The 19,465-nt window shown below is 56.8% G+C and overlaps 5 protein-coding genes across 5 annotated transcripts; 2 read left to right on the forward strand and 3 right to left on the reverse strand.

Annotated features, from left to right (window-relative positions):
* The first annotated feature begins 320 nt into the window (after nt 1-320).
* LY79DRAFT_702518 (pectate lyase-domain-containing protein) lies at nt 321-5,149 on the forward strand. Its single transcript, XM_060564945.1, has 3 exons — nt 321-812; nt 879-1,250; nt 2,948-5,149. The coding sequence occupies exons 1-3, from the start codon at nt 491-493 to the stop codon at nt 4,939-4,941; spliced, it is 2,688 nt and encodes an 895-aa protein (XP_060415804.1). The 5' UTR covers nt 321-490; the 3' UTR covers nt 4,942-5,149.
* Nucleotides 5,150-6,879: 1,730 nt separating this feature from the next.
* Nucleotides 6,880-8,070, reverse strand: LY79DRAFT_473430 (heterokaryon incompatibility protein; the record flags this gene model as incomplete). Its single annotated transcript, XM_060553219.1, has 1 exon — nt 6,880-8,070. A coding segment is annotated over one exon (1,191 nt), but the record flags the coding sequence as incomplete, so codon positions are not given.
* A 1,240-nt stretch (nt 8,071-9,310) lies between these two features.
* LY79DRAFT_578588 (cyclic nucleotide-binding domain-containing protein) lies at nt 9,311-12,256 on the reverse strand (the record flags this gene model as incomplete). Its single annotated transcript, XM_060559959.1, has 1 exon — nt 9,311-12,256. One exon carries the CDS (start codon nt 12,254-12,256, stop codon nt 9,311-9,313), a length of 2,946 nt encoding a protein of 981 aa, XP_060415806.1.
* Nucleotides 12,257-15,565: 3,309 nt separating this feature from the next.
* LY79DRAFT_135612 (uncharacterized protein) lies at nt 15,566-16,477 on the forward strand. The gene has a single exon (XM_060550900.1). The coding sequence runs from the start codon at nt 15,776-15,778 to the stop codon at nt 16,259-16,261; it is 486 nt and encodes a 161-aa protein (XP_060415807.1). The 5' UTR covers nt 15,566-15,775; the 3' UTR covers nt 16,262-16,477.
* A 1,785-nt stretch (nt 16,478-18,262) lies between these two features.
* LY79DRAFT_683167 (uncharacterized protein) lies at nt 18,263-19,313 on the reverse strand (the record flags this gene model as incomplete). Its single annotated transcript, XM_060564607.1, has 5 exons — nt 18,263-18,374; nt 18,456-18,571; nt 18,627-18,693; nt 18,796-18,984; nt 19,066-19,313. 5 exons carry the CDS (start codon nt 19,311-19,313, stop codon nt 18,281-18,283), a joined length of 714 nt encoding a protein of 237 aa, XP_060415808.1. The 3' UTR covers nt 18,263-18,280.
* Between the last annotated feature and the right edge of the window lie 152 nt (nt 19,314-19,465).

Below are 19,465 nucleotides of genomic sequence, written 5' to 3' on the forward strand. Positions count from 1 at the left end.
GTTGGTTAGTAGACCAGTACATAGCTGGGAAGGATGTTCAGCAAGGGGAGCCCTCGATAGCCACCGGCGCAGTTGAGCGAGAACCCCACGGTGAAAATGCCCACGTTGGTTCAACTTTTGGGGGGGGGGGGGGGGGGGGGTGCCGGCGCTGTTCTGTGGAATTTCCACCAAGGAGATTCGACGACCGTCAGCACTCATCAGACACATTGATGTGGGGATATTAGACGTGTGCCGGCAATACGTGTTGGACGGTTCTAGACTTGCATGATCAATTTGAAACTCTCATACTGCGAGAAAATCATTGGCTCTTGTCCCGGTAAAGATCTTGACGATATCAAAAGGTTTTTGTGCAGACCATAAATACTCTCCAAGTGCCCTCAGCATGAGAGGTTTGGTTCTTATTCCGCACCACGCTTGCTTGAAACTTGCTGCCATCTTGTAATCCCCCAACCCTAGCCTCCCCAGTAACATCGGCGCCTCATCCTCTAAAATGCAGACCAAGATCCTAGTTTCAGCCATGCTGGCTACCCTTGCCACGGCTCAGACCCTCAACATTCCCACCCGCAGCGGTTCCATCGTCTCTCTCTCCGCTCCCTCCGTGATCTCGGGATCCAAGGACTTTGGCAACAAGGAGTTCGACCGCGGTCGCCCTTGCGACACTGATGATGACACTGGCAGTGAGTCTGCAGTATTCATCCTCGAGAACGGCGCCACCCTGAGCAACGTCATTATTGGCGCCAACCAGCTCGAGGGTGTTCACTGCAAGGCTGCCTGCACCCTGAAGAACGTCTGGTTCCGTGACGTCTGCGAGGGTAAGTCGTCTGAGCGCTGCTCCATCTCGTTTCCTTCTTGGTTCACGCTCTGACACTCATATCTAGACGCCATCTCCGCCCTCGGCACAGGCAACGTCCTCATCCAGGGCGGCGGCGCCCAGAACGCTATCGACAAGGTCGTTCAGCACAATGGCCGCGGCACCGTCACCATCGACGGCTTCACCGTTGTCACCGCTGGCAAGCTGTACCGCGGCTGCGGTGACTGCACCAACAACGGCGGTCCCCGCAACGTCGTCATCAAGAATGTCAAGGCCAAAAACGTCAAGGAACTTGTCGGTATCAACTCCAACTACGGCGACGTTGCCACTATCTCCGGCACCTGCGGCTCCAGCGTCCCCAAGGTCTGCCAAGAGTACAAGGGTGTCAACAAGGGCAGCGGCAGCAGCACCAAGGTCACCACCACGGCCAACTGCAAGGGTCAGACCTCCCTCTCTGCCTGCTGAGCGGATTCTGAGGCTAGAATCTTTGAGATTGAGCAAGGATTATGAGTGTAAATTTCCCCACTAGTGTCTATTTGCTTCATGACTGTTGGACCGGCACTAAGCCCGGACGACTTGAAAACTTCTATGTACATAGTATCTCGGCTTTGCAGCCCCGGTAAATACTACGAATTGGTCAAAATTTGTTCGAACCTCACCAAAGTGAGCCTCGATGTGGTTTGGCTTACTTTGTACTAATGACAATTTGACCTCTTCGTCGACAGCTGCCCCGGTACCTATCGATCCGGTCACCAAGAGAAGCACAAATATGCTTGCCAAATGAAAACGAATGCTAATTAACGTTCGGTGTGAACGAAAATGTCGGCACAGTGAGTTCACGATAGTCAAGGTAGTAGTAGCTAGGTTGGTACCGATTCTTGTCTGCCCGAGGCCCAAGATCTTTCCGACTTATCCAAACATGTGTCTGGATAGCAGATCTATTGTGCCTTTTTTCAACTGGAAGCTGCAGCTGGCCATGCCTGAGTGTCACACTATCCGTAAAACAGATGATTGTTTTGTTCGTTCGCCTTCTCAATCATCTCCCATTCCAGTATATGCACAATAATGTCTTTCGTATATCACAATTTTTGAACAACAAGATCTGAAAAAATATTGATCCTTTTCGAGGCATTTTGCTTTCCCCTTATTTAATACCCAATATCAGAAATCCTGGAATAATTTACCGAATATCTTGGGATAGTCATCGCCCACACCTGGGCAAGGCAGAGCCTCCGACAACGGGGTACTTGGTCCGGAGCCGGATGTAGTAGCTTTTTGCAAAACGTGGTTCATCAGAGCTATACTCCAAACACAATTCTACACGAGTCACTCAAAGTACTATGGGACTAGTTGATATAAGCCCACACCGTGAAATTTCGTTATAGAGTACAGTCCCGGTGAAGGGCCGATTGTCGGATGGAGGCTTATTTGGCAAACTTCAGGCGGCTACCATCTAGGTCTCACCAAACTATGAATTCATTATACGGCCAATCATTGATTGAAATTCTTTCAACAAGCTTTCTATCGACCATTCAAGCTGAAATTGTAAACCGGACGCCTTATTATCGCGATCGTAGACCGAGCCACTGTACCGCCGCTGCCGGCTCCACGCCCTCCCCTTTGATGGATTCCTCTCAGGGCACTTCGCCCTCAGCCCCTAGTATTGCAGGATTTCTCGCATCAGGAGGGGTTAGAAATTTTATAGTTCGAACAGCTTTGGATCTATTCAAACCTTTCCTCAAGCCACCGTTTTCCCGGTAGTCCGCAGGCGAACCTTTCTCCGATGACTAGTATTCATTATAAGGCGCCCCCTCTCCCACAGCAACATTTCTTTTCTTCATCTTTCTTGACAACCATTCTTCCCTTCTGGTGTACATATTCATGCTTGAGGCAACCGTTAATACTGAGAGAACCACTACTCTACTACTTGATCAGACCACTCCTCTTCCACCACCTATTCTTCCACCACCTATTCTTCTACCGTCTATTCTTCCCCCGACTCTTCATCAGCCGATCCTTCATTAGAGGACTCTTAATCAGTCATCTTTCCTGTCGGGTTTTCTGTGACAATGGCCGACCAACGCCGTCAATTGTCAACCCCCCCCCAGCCCATATGTGAGACTACTCACGCTTCAGGATACATGCACCTCTTTCCTGAACCCTCAAAAGACTACGCTCTTCAGAGCCTGATGGGCTCCCAAATCAGTTTCGGGCCTGGTGCCGAGATCATGAGGTTTTCCCTCCCCAACGACTTCACAGCCATCCGAATCTGGAACATCGACGAGGAAGCCCCAGGCCCGTCCTTCTGGGAAAATCTCAAGGCGTTTTCAGGCTATGATGCCCACCAGCACAAGGAAATCGCCAGGTATGGCACAGTCGAGGGCGTCCGCTACATTGACGTGGTCCTTGAGGACGCCCACTTCGCCCAGAATATCTGCCAGGGCTTCCGTGAGCTCGACCGCGAGATGGGCACAACCCGCTCGCAGGACCTCGAGCGGATCCCCTCCTACGTCAGCTGGCGCCCCGAGCAGCACGTCGGCTTCACCGAAGCCCGCACTGTTCGCCTGACGTGGAACAAGCCGCGAAAGAACGCACACCTTATATTTTTCGACCGTTACAAGGCGGAGCAACTTACACAGCTCTGGCACGAAGGGCAGATCGACCTCTTTGGCGGCAGCGTACACGACGAGCCGCTTCCCTTGCAGAATTCGGGGTACGCGGTCCGGCTGAGGGGGCTCCCACTCAACGTCACCCAAAAAGATATCAGGAGCCGGATTCCCAAAGATCTCATGCCCAACAGCATCATATGCGGCCCCGAGGGGGTCTACGGCAACAAGGAAAAGTGCAATGACTTAACTACACTCAAGAATCTGCTGGACACCATCGGGTGGTCCACCGTCGAGCTGCTCCCTGAGGCAGATGTCCCAGAAGGCATGGTGTGTGCGACAGCGCGCTTCGATTTCGAGGAGGACGCCCGGCGCGCCGTCGGAAAGCTGGACCTCACCGCTCAAAGCTTCGTTCGCTACGGCATCCTCAAGGCGTCTTCCCTCTACACGGCGATATTCTGTGTCCCCAAACGGTGGATGTCCGACCCCCTGTTGCAGTCTGTCATAAAGAGGTACTCCATGATCAGCTTCAAGATGACCAGCAGCAGCGACGACGTCATCATCAAGATAGAGAACACGGATTCAAAGTCCGTGGCCAGCATCAGGAGGGTCTTCGTGGAGATCTTTGGCGGCTATCACCGCATGACCGAGGATGAAGAACACCACCAGTTCGAGGAGTGCTGCAGACCCCAAGACAGCGAGGCGGCGGTTTCGAGCGAGTCGGAATGTCCTGTCTGTACGGGGGAGCCGTCGGAGCCTGTCCGGTCCGCCTGCGGCCACGTCTATTGCAAGCAATGCTACGTGCATATGGTCGAGTCGAAGGCCAAGTCAGGGACGGAATCCTCTCTCAAATGCATCGGCGGGTACGGGGCCTGCCAGGCGCCGCTCCCCTTGTCCGAGCTCAGGGGCGTCCTCCAGATGGACGGCTACAGAAAGCTCCTCGAGTCGGTCGCCAAAGCGCACGTCAGGAAGAACCCCTTCAACTACCGCAGCTGCCCGACGCCAAAATGCCAGCAGCTCTACCGGCCGACGCCCAGAGGTGCCAACATCAACGCGGTGGCCCGGTGCCCGGACTGCTTCGTCGTGCTGTGCACCGCCTGCCACGAGCCCCACGACGAGACCGTTTCGTGCAAGGGGGCCGAGGAGACCGCCACTACGGAGCTGATGGCGACCCTCAACATCAAGGGGTGCCCGCGGTGCAACACCTTCATCGAGCGCACCGAGGGCTGCAACCACATTGAGTGCGGGTGCTGCCACGCACACATCTGCTGGGTCTGCATGAAGTACTACCTGGACAGCCTGGCGTGTTACGAACACATGGCGGAGGCGCACGGGGGCGCGTTCGCCGGCATCCCTGGGTATGACGTCTACGGCGAGCGAGTCGACGGCCCCATTGCTGCGCTGCCGCCTGGCGTGGAGGACGAAGACGATGAGTCCGAAGACGATGAAGAGGACATAGAGGAGGGAGAGATCGTACAGGACAACGAGGGCCGCCGGGGCGGCGGGGTGTTGTTCAGGGCATGAGCAGAGCGCGCTCTGTCGCACGGAGGTGGGCGTTTATGGATATGGAGAAAAAAGGTTCAATGACGCAGGGCGTTTTGCTGGAAATTTGTTGGCGTTGTGGCATGGTTGAATGGGTTTTGGATACCCGGCGAACAAGAAGTCGCCATGAAGATCCCATCATCATCTACATAGATGCGGGTCTTCACCAAAAAGGCGCAATACGATGGGGCGTTTTGTTTGGATTTGCCGGCGTTATACCAGGGTTGGATCGGTTGGTTTGGATGAGTTATTGATTACAGTTCGAGTACAAAGTTCCCACGAACGCCTCTAATATCTTAATAATGAGCAACTATGATGTGCTCGAAATCATCACTTACAACGGTTGATTTTTACTGATATGAGCATGTGATAATCCAGCCCCAACATGTCATATATCTACTTGAACGCCCAGCCACGCCGGAGAAGCGGAAAGATGAAACGAATGGCCCGTTGACGCATCACCTAGTCGACGTTGCTTGTTTCGCGAGATGAATCAGATCGTGGGAACTTATATTCTTTTCATTTGAGATACATAAGGATACATAATGATCCAATCGAGGCTGCAACCGTGGAGCATTACTAGGGCTGTCACCTCTACTGATGAAATACAATGGTCCTCTAGGCCCCAAAAAGCGGTCTTGTGTAGTTCTCAGGTATCTGGGCATCATGATATGCAAAAGCTCGATACGCAGCACCTCCGGCCTCTGCCACTTTTCAACTGTCATTTCTACAGCAAGCTAGGAGACTATACCTCTGTAGGGCGAAAATATGTAGTTTATAAAAGCTCAGCACTCACTGTATTGACTGCCATTATACCGTCGTGGTGTAACAGCTCTAAAAGCCACTGGGCTTCTGTTTGTCGCCAACAAAATAGCAAAGATAGGTATAGGAGACTGGTATGAAAAGCGCTTCAATGTATGAAACGGTATCTGGTGGGCTGGGCCTCTGGCGAAATACTGTTCTCATAGGTAGCCATGTGACTTAACACAAGGCTACCTGTATCCACAGAGCCTGATCATCATAACGTTCTTCATGACAGTATCGCACGGCCTCTTTCGTAAGAGTTTCTCGTCTTCCGATCCGGGTGGCCGGTGTCGGGCCGACGTTGTATAGACAAGCTGGGAGCGATAGGTAGATAGGTAGGTAGGAACGATGCGAGTCAGGTCTTGACAAACTCTCATTTACGAGAGGGAGAAGAGACCGCTCACAGCCCCCCTAGATAACCCCATCCCCATCACCCACCTCGACCATAGATTCGAAAACCCCCTCGTGACGCACCTCGCGGGAGACATTCGGCCCCTCTCGGTCCTCAACGTCCACCAGGAGCAGGTCCCCGTACGTCCCAGCGTCCTGCGAGACCCCGACGCGGAACCGCGCAAAGGTCTCGAGCCGGCTCTCGCGGAACGCCTGGTCCGCCGGCGGCGGCGGCGCCGCCGCCGAGGCGTCAGCGTTGACGTCCCGCCTCCTCGCCGAGGACAGCTGACGCACGTACTCGGCCGGCCACGCCTCGGCCTCGGCCCGCGCGACCGCCGCCACGTCCTCGACACCCGACCCCGCCGGCACGACGACGACGCGGCCCAGCATCCAGTACTTGCCCCGCGAGAACCGCACGCGGCTGCACTGCGCGTCGCCGTCGAGGGACTGGTGCTGATACTGCAGCACCAGCGCGAGGGGGCGGTCTCCCTCCTTCCCGTCTGGGCTCCCGGCCGGGATCTGACCCTGCCTCTCGAGACGCACCACGATCGGACAAGTCAGCCCGTACGACTGGACCAACCGCTCGGTGAGTGGGAGGACCGTCATCGCGTCGGCCCGGCCCCACGCCCGCGAGTACGCGGCGCTCGCCCGGTACCCCCTCGGCAGCGTGCGAATCGCGCACCCCGACCGCGGGCCGATGGCGCCGATGGCGCCGCCCGCCGTGTGCCGCACGCGCGCGGCGTCAAAGTAGACGAACGCAGAGCGCAGCTTCTCGCCCGTCCATGCCGTCTTCGCGTAGGTCAGCAGGGCGTCCGAGACCCTGTAGTACGACGACGATGCGGCGTCCGACGCCCGGTCCGAGGGCGTCGCGCTGCGGAGGCACAGCGCGAGGGTGTTGAACGGGTCGCCCCGCCGGCGGCAGAGTAGGGGCGCCAGGAAGACGGCGGGGCGGCCCCGCACCACCCACTTGGACGGCGTCTCCCGCAGGAGCGGCGTGATGACGGTGACGCCGCTATGCTCGATCCGCACGCGGGCGGCGGCGGCGGCGGGGTTCCAGACGGGGACGACGTCGCCCGAGTTCCTGAAGCCCGCGGGGCTTTCGGCGAGCAGCGGGCGCGGACGCCGGTCCGACAGGGCAGCGGCGGCGGCGGCGTCGCCCCCCTCGACGATGACGTCGCCCCACGCGAAAATGGACTGGTCGTCAGTGTCCCGGATGACGGCCTCCTGAAGGCGGCGGAAGGCCTTGGGGCCCTCGCCGTAGATGAGGGGCATGTTGACGTCGAAGATGCCGAGGAGGCAGTATGCGAGGTCCTCGGCGCGCGTCGTCTGCCTGCGGGAGGCCCAGCTCATGCGCTCGGCCACGCTCGCCTGCGCCAGGCGCAGGGCGCCCCCATCGCCGTCGAGGTAGGCGGGGTCGATGCCGGTGACGGACCCGATGACGCGGGCGAGGATGGGCCGCGAGCCGATGCGGCGCCAGTCGGACGAGTAAAAGTCCAGGGCGGCCGGGGCCAACAGCTCCTGCAGGGTCCAGCCGCGGGTGAACCAGCGGCTGCCGGCCAGTGCGGCGGCGCACTCGGGGGTGCCGGGTCCGGCGCAGGGAGCGTCGGCGAGGTAGGCGAAGCAGACGTCGGCGTCGCGGTACCACCTGAACATGGAGTTGATGGCCTCGGAGAGCTCGCTGCTGCTGGACTTGTCGATGCAGCACGTGTCGATCCACATCCAGGCGTGGTCCTGGCCGCGGGCCAGGCGGCAGGCGCTCTGCACCTTGGCCCAGCCAGCCTTCGGCGACGGGCCTCCCTCGATGTCGTCGAAGAGGACTTCGTCGTCGGCCCACGTGTGCGATAGGATGGCATAGCGCGGCACTTGTCCGTCATAGAATTCGCTGAGCTGTAGCGTGGCCGTGTTGAGTAGTCGCATGACGGAAAGGGGTTGACCTAGAGCTGTGCGTCATGCGAGGTAAATAGGCACAACGCAGTACGGAAACCGGCGACTGCGAGTCCCGGCCAGGACCAAGTTTGAAGTCGGAAACGGGCCCGAGAGACGGACCCTCTCCCCCCGCACTCGGCCCGGAGCCCCTCCTTCTATACCTAGGTACCCAAGGTACCTATCTAGGTAACCCATTATGCCCATTTGCGCCATAATGTGTGGAAACCGAATGTGGCTGCCCACTTGCCACATCGGGAACCCGCAAAAGAGGGGCTTTGGCCTACCTACCCGTACCTACCTTTGTACAGAGTACATCGTAGGTCTATGCACGTGCCCTGCGTGATGAAATGCTAGCTGAATAATCAATCTTCCACTCAAGACACGATGGCCCAAGCTCCTTCAACTCCCACGCCTGCCGTAGCGCCTCTCCCGCCCCCACGATTTTGAGCGGCAGTCGCGCCCGGATCACCCGGCGACCCCTTCCCGCATCTCGTCTTCGGGCCTTTTCTCCTCCCCCAATCCTTCCCTTGGTTGCGCGCACGTGCTCTCGCACTCGCATTCGCACCAAGAACCTCTCCCCCAGGGAAGAGGTAGTCAGAGGTCGATATGGTCTCGTTGTGACCTGTCCTCAATTTCACTGCCTGTTTGTTCTTCCTGACAAGTCAGCTTTTTGGAGCAGTCCTTCATCACCGCTAAGAGATCTGAAGAGGGACCCCTAAACCCTTCCCCTCCCCCCCCTTATTATCCTTGGCGATCTCACCTGCAGTAAGACGCAGGGACTGACTGAGAAACCACCAACGACATCGTCACACCGCATCACAGAACCAACAGTAGCCTATTGCTTCTTGACTTGAACAAACTCCTCCCCGAAAAGGAATAGGGGGACGGGGGGGGCAAAAACAAACAATTGAAACATTTTCCAAGAGGAAGCATCATGTGCTTTCATTTTTTATATTTTCCCCCATTCCGTAATCAGATGAACAGGGTATCGCCATATCCAGTCTATTCTTTTGACACACCCCTGCCAACCACCTCTGCTGAAAAGCAGAAGCATGGTACCCTGTACAAAATATCCCGTGACAGACCCTGTAAACTGTCCTTCTCCCCTTACCCCAGGCTTGTTCCTACATTGTCTCAAAAAAAAAGTCCACTCCGTTGACGCCAGCCGCATTATACAAGCATCTCTCATGATGACATCGCGTGCCCCTCCCCCGCCCTCTTCCGACCTCTTTCATCGGAGACCCAAGGAACCCTTCTCCACGATAAACCGCACCGGCGTTCTCGTTCTCCGCCGGAAGCTCAGCGGTCGGCCGCCCAGCCCCACGTGGTTCGTAGTGCGCGACGGGTTGGGCAACGGCAACGGTATCTGCCCAGGCAAAAGGCCATTGCCGCCGCGCTCGTCGAAGCCCCATCGCATGACGCCTCCCGTTCGAATCCAGTTCTCGAGGTTGCGGCACTGGCTCACGTCCACCCACTGTATCCGCCCGCATCCCTCGAGCAAGTTTTCGACTCCTCCACCAGTGACTCTAACGCAGCCCCGGACAGAAATCCCCTCGAGTTCGTTCAGGTGCAACGCCACCGATTGCAAGCTCGCGTCCGAGACGGCGCTACCGCAGAAGGCGAGCCGAAGTTCCCGTAGCTGCGGCAGCCCGAGCGCCACCACTTCCGTCGCCGTGTCAGACAGGGCGCAACAGAACGACAGGTCGAGGTGCGTCAGATTCTTGGCCGCGCCCACGAGCGCGACAATGGCGTTGTCCGAAAGGTAAGTGCAGTCCGCCAGGCATAGATGTGACAAATTCAGGAAACGGAAATTGGCCCACGACTGGAAGCCCGTGTCCGTGATAGACGTGCAGCGCGTCAGTGACAGCGTCTCCAGCCGGTTAGACGCGTGCGCTGCGAGATGCGCCATTGACCTGTCCGTGATGTGCTTGCAGTACGATAGGTTGAGGTGCCTGAGGGCCGGGCAGCCAATGACGGTGCCCGGCTTGGGAATATTGCCTGCTGCCCTCTGTTGGGCTTGCTGCTGGATCATCGCCTTCTGGGGCCTCGACTTCGCCGTCGAGCTGGATATAACCACTTGCTTGCTCGGCGACTGAGGCGGCGGCGGCTCGGGAACCACCCAGCCGACCACGCGGGCGAGCAGGTTGTCACCGACCTTGCGGCAGTTGCTCCAATCGATCTCTTCAAGGCCCTTCGCGTTCTCCGCCATGTCCAATATCTGGTTCGCCGATACGTCCCACACTGATCTCATACGCCACCGCTTGACATTGCGGCCGCAGCTTTCCCACAGACTGCGGAACCCATCATCCGTGATGTGGAAACAGTTGCTGATGTCGATAGCCTCGGGACGCGTACCGGCAAAGGGAGCAATTACTGTCTTGATGGCCACATCCGTTACTCGCCTGTTGTGCCCGGACAGATCCAGATCCAGGCACACCTTGGGGTGTGTCGTCAGCAGCCTGCGCCAATGGTGGGAAACGAGCCGCGCCCGCATCAGCTCGGCAATGTCCAGATACCGGAAGACGGCAATGAGCATGTCGTCGGGGAGAGCGGGAACCAAGGCCGGGTGAGGCCGGCTCGGCAGCATACGGGCTCGCTTGACTGGCACCTCCGAGTCGGGAGGGGACTGGGGCATTGAGTAGCGCAGCGGCGTCAATTCGGCCGGATGCACTCTGAAGCCATTGAGGGCTATCGGCGACGAGGTATCGGACTGCGGCGTGGGTGGGGCCAGGGAATTGCGTCTCCTGTTCCGCATGTTCTCCATGTCCACGCTCAAGAAGGGATCCGGGTCCTTGGGCTCCATGGTTTCGCCGTCGTCTTTTGTGGGGGACGCGGGCTTTGAAGGGGTCGTGAAGGTCATGTGCGGCAGAGTACTGGGCGTCGTCGGCGTGGGAGGGTCTGACTTGCTGTGCCGCTCTCTTGGGTCCACATCCGCCATTTCTACGTCTTCGTCCGATGTTTTGTACCTCTTGCGAGCCGTCTCTTCCACCTGAGACTTGATGTCGGGCGAGCAGCGGCTCCATAGCGTGTCTAGTGCATCGCCGGGTATCATCAGACATTCGACCGTCGTGATAGCCCGCACAGTTGCTGTCCGGCCTTCGGACAAGCCAAGACTGGCAACCTCTCCGAAGTACTGACCGGCTTTCAACCTCGGCCGGAGGTATGTCGCGCGGGTGATTTTCTTGAAGGGCTCATTGCCGTTTTGCATCTCACGTATGACTTCCGCCTCGCCGCGCACAATGAAGAAGATCTCGTTGCCCGCCGATCCTTGCTGGACGATGTCTGTGAAGGGCGAGTAAGTCTTTGGCTGGGCGCTCAAGCCCAGCTGGTGGAGAATGTCGGGAGGCAACGTTGAGAACAGTGGCAACTCCCGTAGTGTCCTGCGCACGTTGACAAAACCACTGCCCAGAGCGCTGCCCGCGGCGGGGTCCTCGATGGCCCCTGGGCTAGGGGATTTCCGCTTCTTCGAGTTGATAACTGTGCCTTGACTGATGGTGCCTATCTCGCCCGTTGAAACCTCGCCGGGCGCTGGCTCTCTGGCGCCGTTGATGAGAGTCGGCGGGGGCTTGGTGGCATGCCCTCCTTCCTGACGCTTTTTCTTGAGAATGTTGAGTCGCTCTTGGGCCTCGTGGCGAATTGCCTTCTCCATGTCAGGAAACTTTGGCAACTCGGCCTGGAGGTCCTCCTTCTTAAGGACGACGAGCAGACATTTGGTCCGGGCCACGATGGTTGCCGTCCGGGGAATGTCCATCAGCACACCAATCTCACCAAAAAAGGCGCCGGGCTTGAGTTCGGCGTATATGGCCTCGCCATCGCGCGAGGTGACGGCCACTACCCCGCGCACCAGCCAGTACATTGCTCGTGCATCGTCGCCCTCGGTGAGGATATGGTCCTGGGCGGCGTGAACCTGCGGCCTTAGGTGGTTCCCAATGGCAGCCAAGAATTCATCGGGAGCGGACACGAACAAGGGGAAAGATCTAATGCGGTCAACCAAGTCGAGTGGCATATCGCGTATGGTCGAGGCAGTCAGCGGAGAAGGTCGCATGGGCCGGGTAGGGTTCGTGTCGACATTGAAGGACCTGAGGAGGGAGATGGAATCTGGCACACCGCCGACACCGGTGCCGTGGGCGAGGGCGCGGTATGGCGAAGGCGATGTAGGGGAGCGATTCCGCCTCATGGTCCGGGAGGGATGCCGCGTGCGTGGTCGTGTCGACGCCAGGGTTCCGACTTGCCTTGACGGCTAAGCTCTCCGCCCGGGAGTAGGGCAGAAAGCCAACGGTTCCTTCCACGAGACTTGGCCAACTACACTCCCAACCTATCGCCTGAGCTCCGAAAGGCTGGCGGGGGGGGGATCCTCTCCTTGCCGGTGAAGTGTACGTGCTGCCTGTCCTAGATTTTGTGGTGACGAGTCGAGACAAGAAAGGGCTGGTGGGATTGGCGCATGCTACGGCCTAGCGGACGAGACTGAATCCACACTGGGGAAGGGGAACGAGACGGCAATTGATTCGTAACGGGATCGGTGCGCTTTGAAAGAATCCGTGTACGTCTCGGACTGTGGGCGTTTGGCGTTTCTCGTTTCTGTCCGCGTGCAGCGAGTATACGTCAGGTGTGTAACTGGGAGGCGAGGGGACGGTTGAGGTATCACGCCGGATGTCGCTATTGAGTACAGAACTTGTCTCATCCGCGGTGCAATTGGGATTTTGATCGGAAACAAGACAGGAAGCTTGCCGCGCGGTGGCAGCGACGGAGGAGGTGTCGGCGCCGGGTTCGCTAGTAGCTTGTGCGGGCGGCGGGCTGTCGGCGGAACTATGGCGCAGACACACGGTCAGTTCCGGACACTGGAGGCAAGGCGCGATTCAAAGACTGACCAAATGTCCGGGTGATGCGAACTGAAGGAGCCGACAAAGATGGAGCACCTGTTGGGCCGAAATGCAGCTCTCGTCGTCGTGTCGTAGTGTCGGGGTCTCGGTCGCGAAAAGACGGTAGAGAAGGACGGTAGCGGATGCAAGTCTGTTTGCAGTCGCCACAGGCGGTAGCGATTGCTTCCGGTGTCCGACAAGGACCGATTCGCAATTGGATCTGAGACGTATCTTTGATTTTCCCCAGCAAATAAGTCTGCAGGAGGAAGAAGGAAGGAAAGGATGAAGAAGGGGGGGTGGGGGGTGTGCGAGTTAGGAGAGAAGCAGGAGGGGGAGGAGGAGGAGGAGGGAGGAAGGAGGAGGAGGGACGGTGATGGACGAAAAGAGGCGGTCGTGGGTCTGTCTAGTCGGGAAGGAGGCGGAACGGGGATTGGGGCGACGGGACAGGGTGCGAGGGAAGGCTCGATGGTGGGACGTGGGACGTGGGGCGTAGGACGTGCCTGCCATGCCATGCCAGGCTGGAGGAGAGGACTGCGACCGACCTACTACGTAGAGGCTAGCAGGAGGTGTGGGTAGGCATGTACTCCGCACACTACTACTGACTATACTGCACCTACCTATTGTACTCTCTTCTCACCCGTATACTTGTGCACACCTACTTGCCTAGGTATCCGTACAAGTGTGCGACCGTGGCAGTCGATGACCGTGGCCCCTACCTTGGCCATGGGGTAAGGTATACAAGAAGACCGAACTCAACTGATCGGAACTGAACTGAAAGGACAGAACAGAGAACCAAACTGAACTCAGCAGCACTGGCTGAGTTGCTTCGCGTTTCTCGTAGCCCGAGCGCAACCGCAAGCGCCTGTGCATATGTACATGTGCAGCTGACAAGTCTTCTAGGTGCCGTTACTGGAGAGTCTAGCAGACTTCCAGAAGAGCTATGGACGTACGGAAAACGCCCGGACGGATGGGCATACCTGTGCATGGCTTGAATACATACCCTGGGTAGGTACCCAAGATACCTTAGTATGCACGGCAAGTAGCTGAGATGGGTGTGGCGGCCCAGCCTGATCAGACCGTCAGCGAGAGTTTGGCAGGTCGGTGCTTGGATTCGTCCATATCGAGGCGAGCTTCCCTCAGGATCAACCACCTACATACTTGTAGGATGACCAGAGCAAACATCTGGCGAGCCGAGGGCAGAAACACACAGCATTCATCTACTGCCCTCGCAGCGCAGCAGCAAACCCGCACAATAACGCGCTAGGAGGGTGGGGCTACTAGTATGTACCGCCCATGTACCTGACTACTGAACACGGGCACCCGCTGGTCGCTGTCTCAGGGGGTGGTAAGGTGACGAGACATCTGAGCAACATGACGCCAAAGCTTAAACTGCTAACACCCAAAGAGAAGAATCGCCCGTGGGCGTACACTGCTTGACGTACCTGTCCAAGGGAGGTAGGTAGCTACAGAACACTCTTACCCACATTTCTCACTTCTAGTGCAGCGTTGCGGCGTCGAGAAAGCTACTAGAGCAGAAGTAGAACACCTAGAGCGGGCTACAACCCGCTCGTTGGATCGAAGAAGCACCCTTTTTGGACCTTGCTTGGAGCACGTACCGTGGCATCTGGCACTGCACCCATGGCCTACCGTCTTAATCAAGCGCCATCTTGTGTTCCCTCAGTCAGGCGTAGGCATTCCACTTGTCAGGCTACGCGCCCCGGCATTCGTACTTCCGTCGGTTCGTGCGTGGTGTACGGCGTACGTACGCATCCCTCGCCACCCGTACACGACGGGATTTCGTGATTTTGCCCAGGTATACCTTGGACTGTGGAGACCTGGGTACCCCGTCAGTGGGCCGAGATTGGAGTGACAAAATGGAAATACCGCGACTGTGACCAACGGTACCCCATCCGGATGCTCTGGGAGACGTAAAAGTATGAAAGGCAAACATAACGGTGATGCTGCCGCTTCTGCTGCCGCCAACGATCCAACGCAAGAGCAAGAACGACAAGGCGCAGCAGGATGCAGGTCAAAGGCTTGCTGGTGACAGTGACGCTCGACTACCGCTGCTTATTGCCACTATCCCTCATCCACCTGCCGGTCTTCTCCAGAAATGATGTCAGCAGAGGCGCGATACGACATGGTACGACACAGCGACCGAATGGCCGACAGCCCTTTTCAGGCCCATTGTAAACGGACGTGGGCTTGGTAGTCCAGGAATGCTGGCAATCGGTCTGTACTGCATGTCGTGAGACGTTAGCTTAGGGCTGGCCTAGACAGCGACTACAGAGAAGTGCGACCTGAATCTGTGGCCTCCTCCCGGCCACTCCACGTGTGTGGTATGACACTGGGCAACTGACTAAGGTAGCTTATCTCCCCCTTGGACAGGCGGGCATCTTCTTCCAGGATGGTCAATCATGGCCACGCCCACGGGGGTCACACCGCCCCATGAAATTAGCCAGGGGAAGAAGGGAAGAGGAAAACAAGCACAATAGCTGTAGAAAGCTGAGGCGGGGGGCGGGGGCGGGACGGGCAAGCAAAACCAAACGGTTTGCTGACGCCTGTGTTTCTTTGTTCTCTTGGGCTTCTGGCCTTGCTTCCATGCGTGCTTCCATCTTTTCCTTTTTTTTTTTTCTTCCTTTTTTTTCCTTTTTGGCTTTGCACTTGCTTTTTGCTCACACCGCCCCTTCCCCCTTCCGCTCTGGCCGGTAGGGTAGTGGGTGTATCATGTTTCCTCTTAAACTTCAATCGCACAGGTTCGTCTGCTTCTCATCTCGCTCCGTGGTTCGTGTCTTGAGTCTCCTCCTCGTGATCGAATCAATGCGGCGTAGGGGACCATGGAGAGGCCTTCTAGAAGCCCGCACCGGCCCCTCAACAGCACGGCCACTCGGTTTGCCGAAAGGTGTCACGCCGTTGCATGGGCACGACTGATGTTTTTGGGCTGGGAATGGAATTTCCGTGGCAGGAGCGCAGGCCATCGGGGAAGGGGGAGAACGTGCGGCCGTAGAAGGCCAGCTGTTTCGCAACATAGCGATCCCTCCACTCTAGTCCCCTCCTCTCGGTCCTGGGTCGATGCCTGGTCGGTCAAGTTCTCTGGGTTCTCTCGATGCTCTGCCTTCGTCAGCCAGGACGAAAAAGGCATGTGTGTGAGTGGACCACCATCTCACCCCGTGTCTCAAGCTTGCAAGCAGGGACCCCTGGCCCATCGGACCCGAAATGACGAGCACGGTACACTCAATGGCCCCGGAGGAGAGGGAGAAAGTCCACAACGGCTAGATAAGAGGATACATCCGGTCAACCATGACCATGCCAGCCAGAGCTAGGTAGGATACCGGTACTGCAGCTTGGCTGGGTAGGGGCCGTCTCTTGGCAGGGAGCTGGTCGCGTGGAAGCTACGCCTAGAAGCCTGCCGTGGCCGGAGGGGTCCAGCGCAGAACCCTAGGCCAGGTAGGTAGGTTGGTTGGTTGGTGTTTGTGAATCCTGTGTGTCGTGTCGCCGCATTTTGCAAGCTATATTCTAGAGAGCTCTTCTCAACGCTGCTTGCGGAACCAGGGTCTGCCGTGCTTGCGATTGTTCCATTGGCGGAACTCTGCTGGCCAGTCGGAACTTGGTGCAAGTCGTGTGTCAAGGCGGAAAGATCGCCTTGAATACGGATTTGTATCTCAGTACCGATAGTCGAGAAGGGACTCTGTTAATTTGGGAGAAGAGAGAGGCTGTATATTGACCCTGGAAGTGACGACTTGTTGCGGTTTCTTCAACAATAGTACTTTCCCTCGCGTGGTCGTTCCTGCCGGTGAGGAAGCATCAGGTGGGCGCGGTTTCCTCGACCATCAGCCATAAGAGTCCGCCCCTTACCCCACCAAGGGAAGGACCCCGCAGCGTTATGCTTTCCGATAAGCGACTACGCTGGCCGCCTACCTCTACGTCGCTTTCAAGGGTCTCTCCGTCTCCTCGTACTTTCCTTCCTTTCCATGGTCAGCCAATTTGCTCTAGCATCGACGAAAAGTGCACCCGCTACTCTCAATTCCCGTCCATCCTTAGATCTCATCATCATCATCATCATCAGGCACTACGTCTGCAGAGAGTCCTTGTTTATTATACGCTTCTCTCATTCAACTCTCGCCCCAACGGTACCTTACCAGGATGCGACAACCATCCAGCAACTTTGATTTAGTGTCCGGTTAATGCTAACGTTATCAACAGGTGCAATCTTAAATGATGAACATCCTGTAGACCTCCCTGAATAAACCAACATCTGAGCAACCTTGGTCGCATTGTACATCTTCCCGCCTGGTATGACTTGCTGCGCTTCTCTGCCGGCTGCCTGGGATCTGGGGTCTGACAGCTATCTGGTTATTGCAGTTGGGTCGGATCGCCTAACCTTGATCCGACCTTAATACCTTCTGCACTACCTCATCCGACGCCTATTCTCGCGTGCTCACGCGATTCGGTTGTGCTTCCAAGACCACCTGTTGGACAAACGGTGACAGTAATCGGCGCTTGATTCAGTCAGCTTCCATCAACGCTCTGTGGTCTTTTGGTTTATAATATGGGCCAAGCACTAAGAATAGGCTCACCCAGACTCTATGCTATATCCCTTAGCGCACAAGTGGTCATCTTTGGTCTGATCTCTGTTCAGGATCCAGATTTCTATCTCCGGGCTCCGGCTCCGTCTTCTACAAGATTTACGGTGTCGAGATCCCAAATCAAGGGCCTCTGCTCCGAGGAAGGGAGGCCCTTGTGTTGTTCTATTTGTCCACTCCAGCACCCGAGGGACCAGAGCGCAAAGATGTTTGCCAAAGTGGATGCCTAACAGCTTTCGCGATTCATTCGAGGAGCGGTGGCCCATTATTGCAACTGACCCCTGCGTCTTTGACGATTTACGCGCTGACACCAAGAGCGCATGGCCGTCCGTGACATCTATCATTCTCGGTCGCGCAATTCAAACATCCAGGAGAGAATATTGCAGCCTCACTTTCTCTCCTGCCAGTCCCGGTCCGAGGTTCGGACTGCTACATACTCGACAAATCACCTTCCTGAACAATTCAAGCGTTGATCGATGCAGTGAGCCTCAAGCAACCCTTCTTTACTCGTCTGACTTGCAGTTGGAGCTGGAGTTATGCCAATATTAAGGTCACCGGCCAGCCATGACAGTCCTTTCCGCACCTTGCAATCGTCCAAGAGCGGCCAAGATAAAGCTGGACAATGCTGATACGCGATGGAATCCAGGTTGCATCATACAGGATCCTGCCAAGCTTCGGCAAAGGTGGTCCATACTGTTCAATTACGACGACTACAAGATTTAATGGTCTGATGCTTGAATTACGAATTAACGTTGTTTGCTAAAAAGTTTCAATATGTTGGTTCTCTCGCCAATGACTGAATAATCGCCGGGCTGCAACGGCATGTAACACACGCCCCTGATTCGGCATCGACCTGATGCGGGCGCAAGGTCAGAGTCGCGAAAAAGCCTCGCCAATCCGGCTGTTGAATCATCTTCATATTTCATCGTCTTACAAGGTCGAGTTCAAACAGCTGCACTCCATCTCAGAAAGCTTTCCGCTATCGGCCAAGCACCCCTCGTAGTGAGGCTCCGACAAAAAGCTTGTTGGGCGCGGCACACACACGGACACCACAGAGTGTTAACCCCCGTGTTTCGAACCGACGCCGCCGGAAAATGTAACCAACCATTGGTTGTATGTGTGTTGTGCTTTGCCACATGGGCGTGCGATGCGAGTGGTTCGAGTGTCGTTGGCTGGGACCGAGTTTCTCAGCTTGCGAGTGAAGGTGCAATGATTCGTTCCGCAATAAAAACCCCTCCCCTCCGGCACCGGATTAAAAAGCATGCGAGGCTTACTCCTTGGCTGTCGGCGAATGGCCTGCCGGTTCCGGCCGACTGAGCTTCCAAACGGGACTGCTGTAGGGAGGGGGGGGGGTTGGAATCAGCTCGTATCCGGTAATGATGAGGGCATCGGCGTGATTCCCGGCGATATCGGTCTTCCCCCCCTGTGAAGAGCTCCATGTTCCTATCGCCGATGCGAGTCGACTCTAGAGGCCGCACAAGCCATGGGTGCAGTCGAGGCCCGACGATGTGTTGCAGCAGATGGAGCCGCTCGAGCAGAAGCACGTCTGGCCCAGATCCTCTCTCTGCTGCTTCTCATCGCCGCCGGCGATCGCGTTCCATACCGCCGTGATCAGATTCACGGGTGATGTCGGATTCGGCTGCGCTCTGCCCGGGGCTGCCAGCTCTGCGGCGGCAGGGACCTGTGGGTATCCAACAGACACCATGGGGTGTTGTTCCGGATCGACTGGTGCGGCCCAGACGGTTGCAGCCAGAATGGCGCCGGCAAACGATGATATGGTTGCGATTCTCATATTGTATTGAGTTTTGGAATTGTAGATTACAAGAGATCGTTGTGGACTTGTCGGCTGTTTGCGAAGTGCTGGATGCGCCAGATGACGGACGGCAGAGGGGTTGCTTTTGAAGGATTTGAAGACACCGAGAGAGTGCAGAAATGCTTTCTTAA

This window comes from Colletotrichum navitas (genome assembly GCF_030913465.1).
Source record: "Colletotrichum navitas strain CBS 125086 chromosome Unknown LY79scaffold_19, whole genome shotgun sequence".
Lineage (NCBI taxonomy): Eukaryota > Fungi > Ascomycota > Sordariomycetes > Glomerellales > Glomerellaceae > Colletotrichum > Colletotrichum navitas.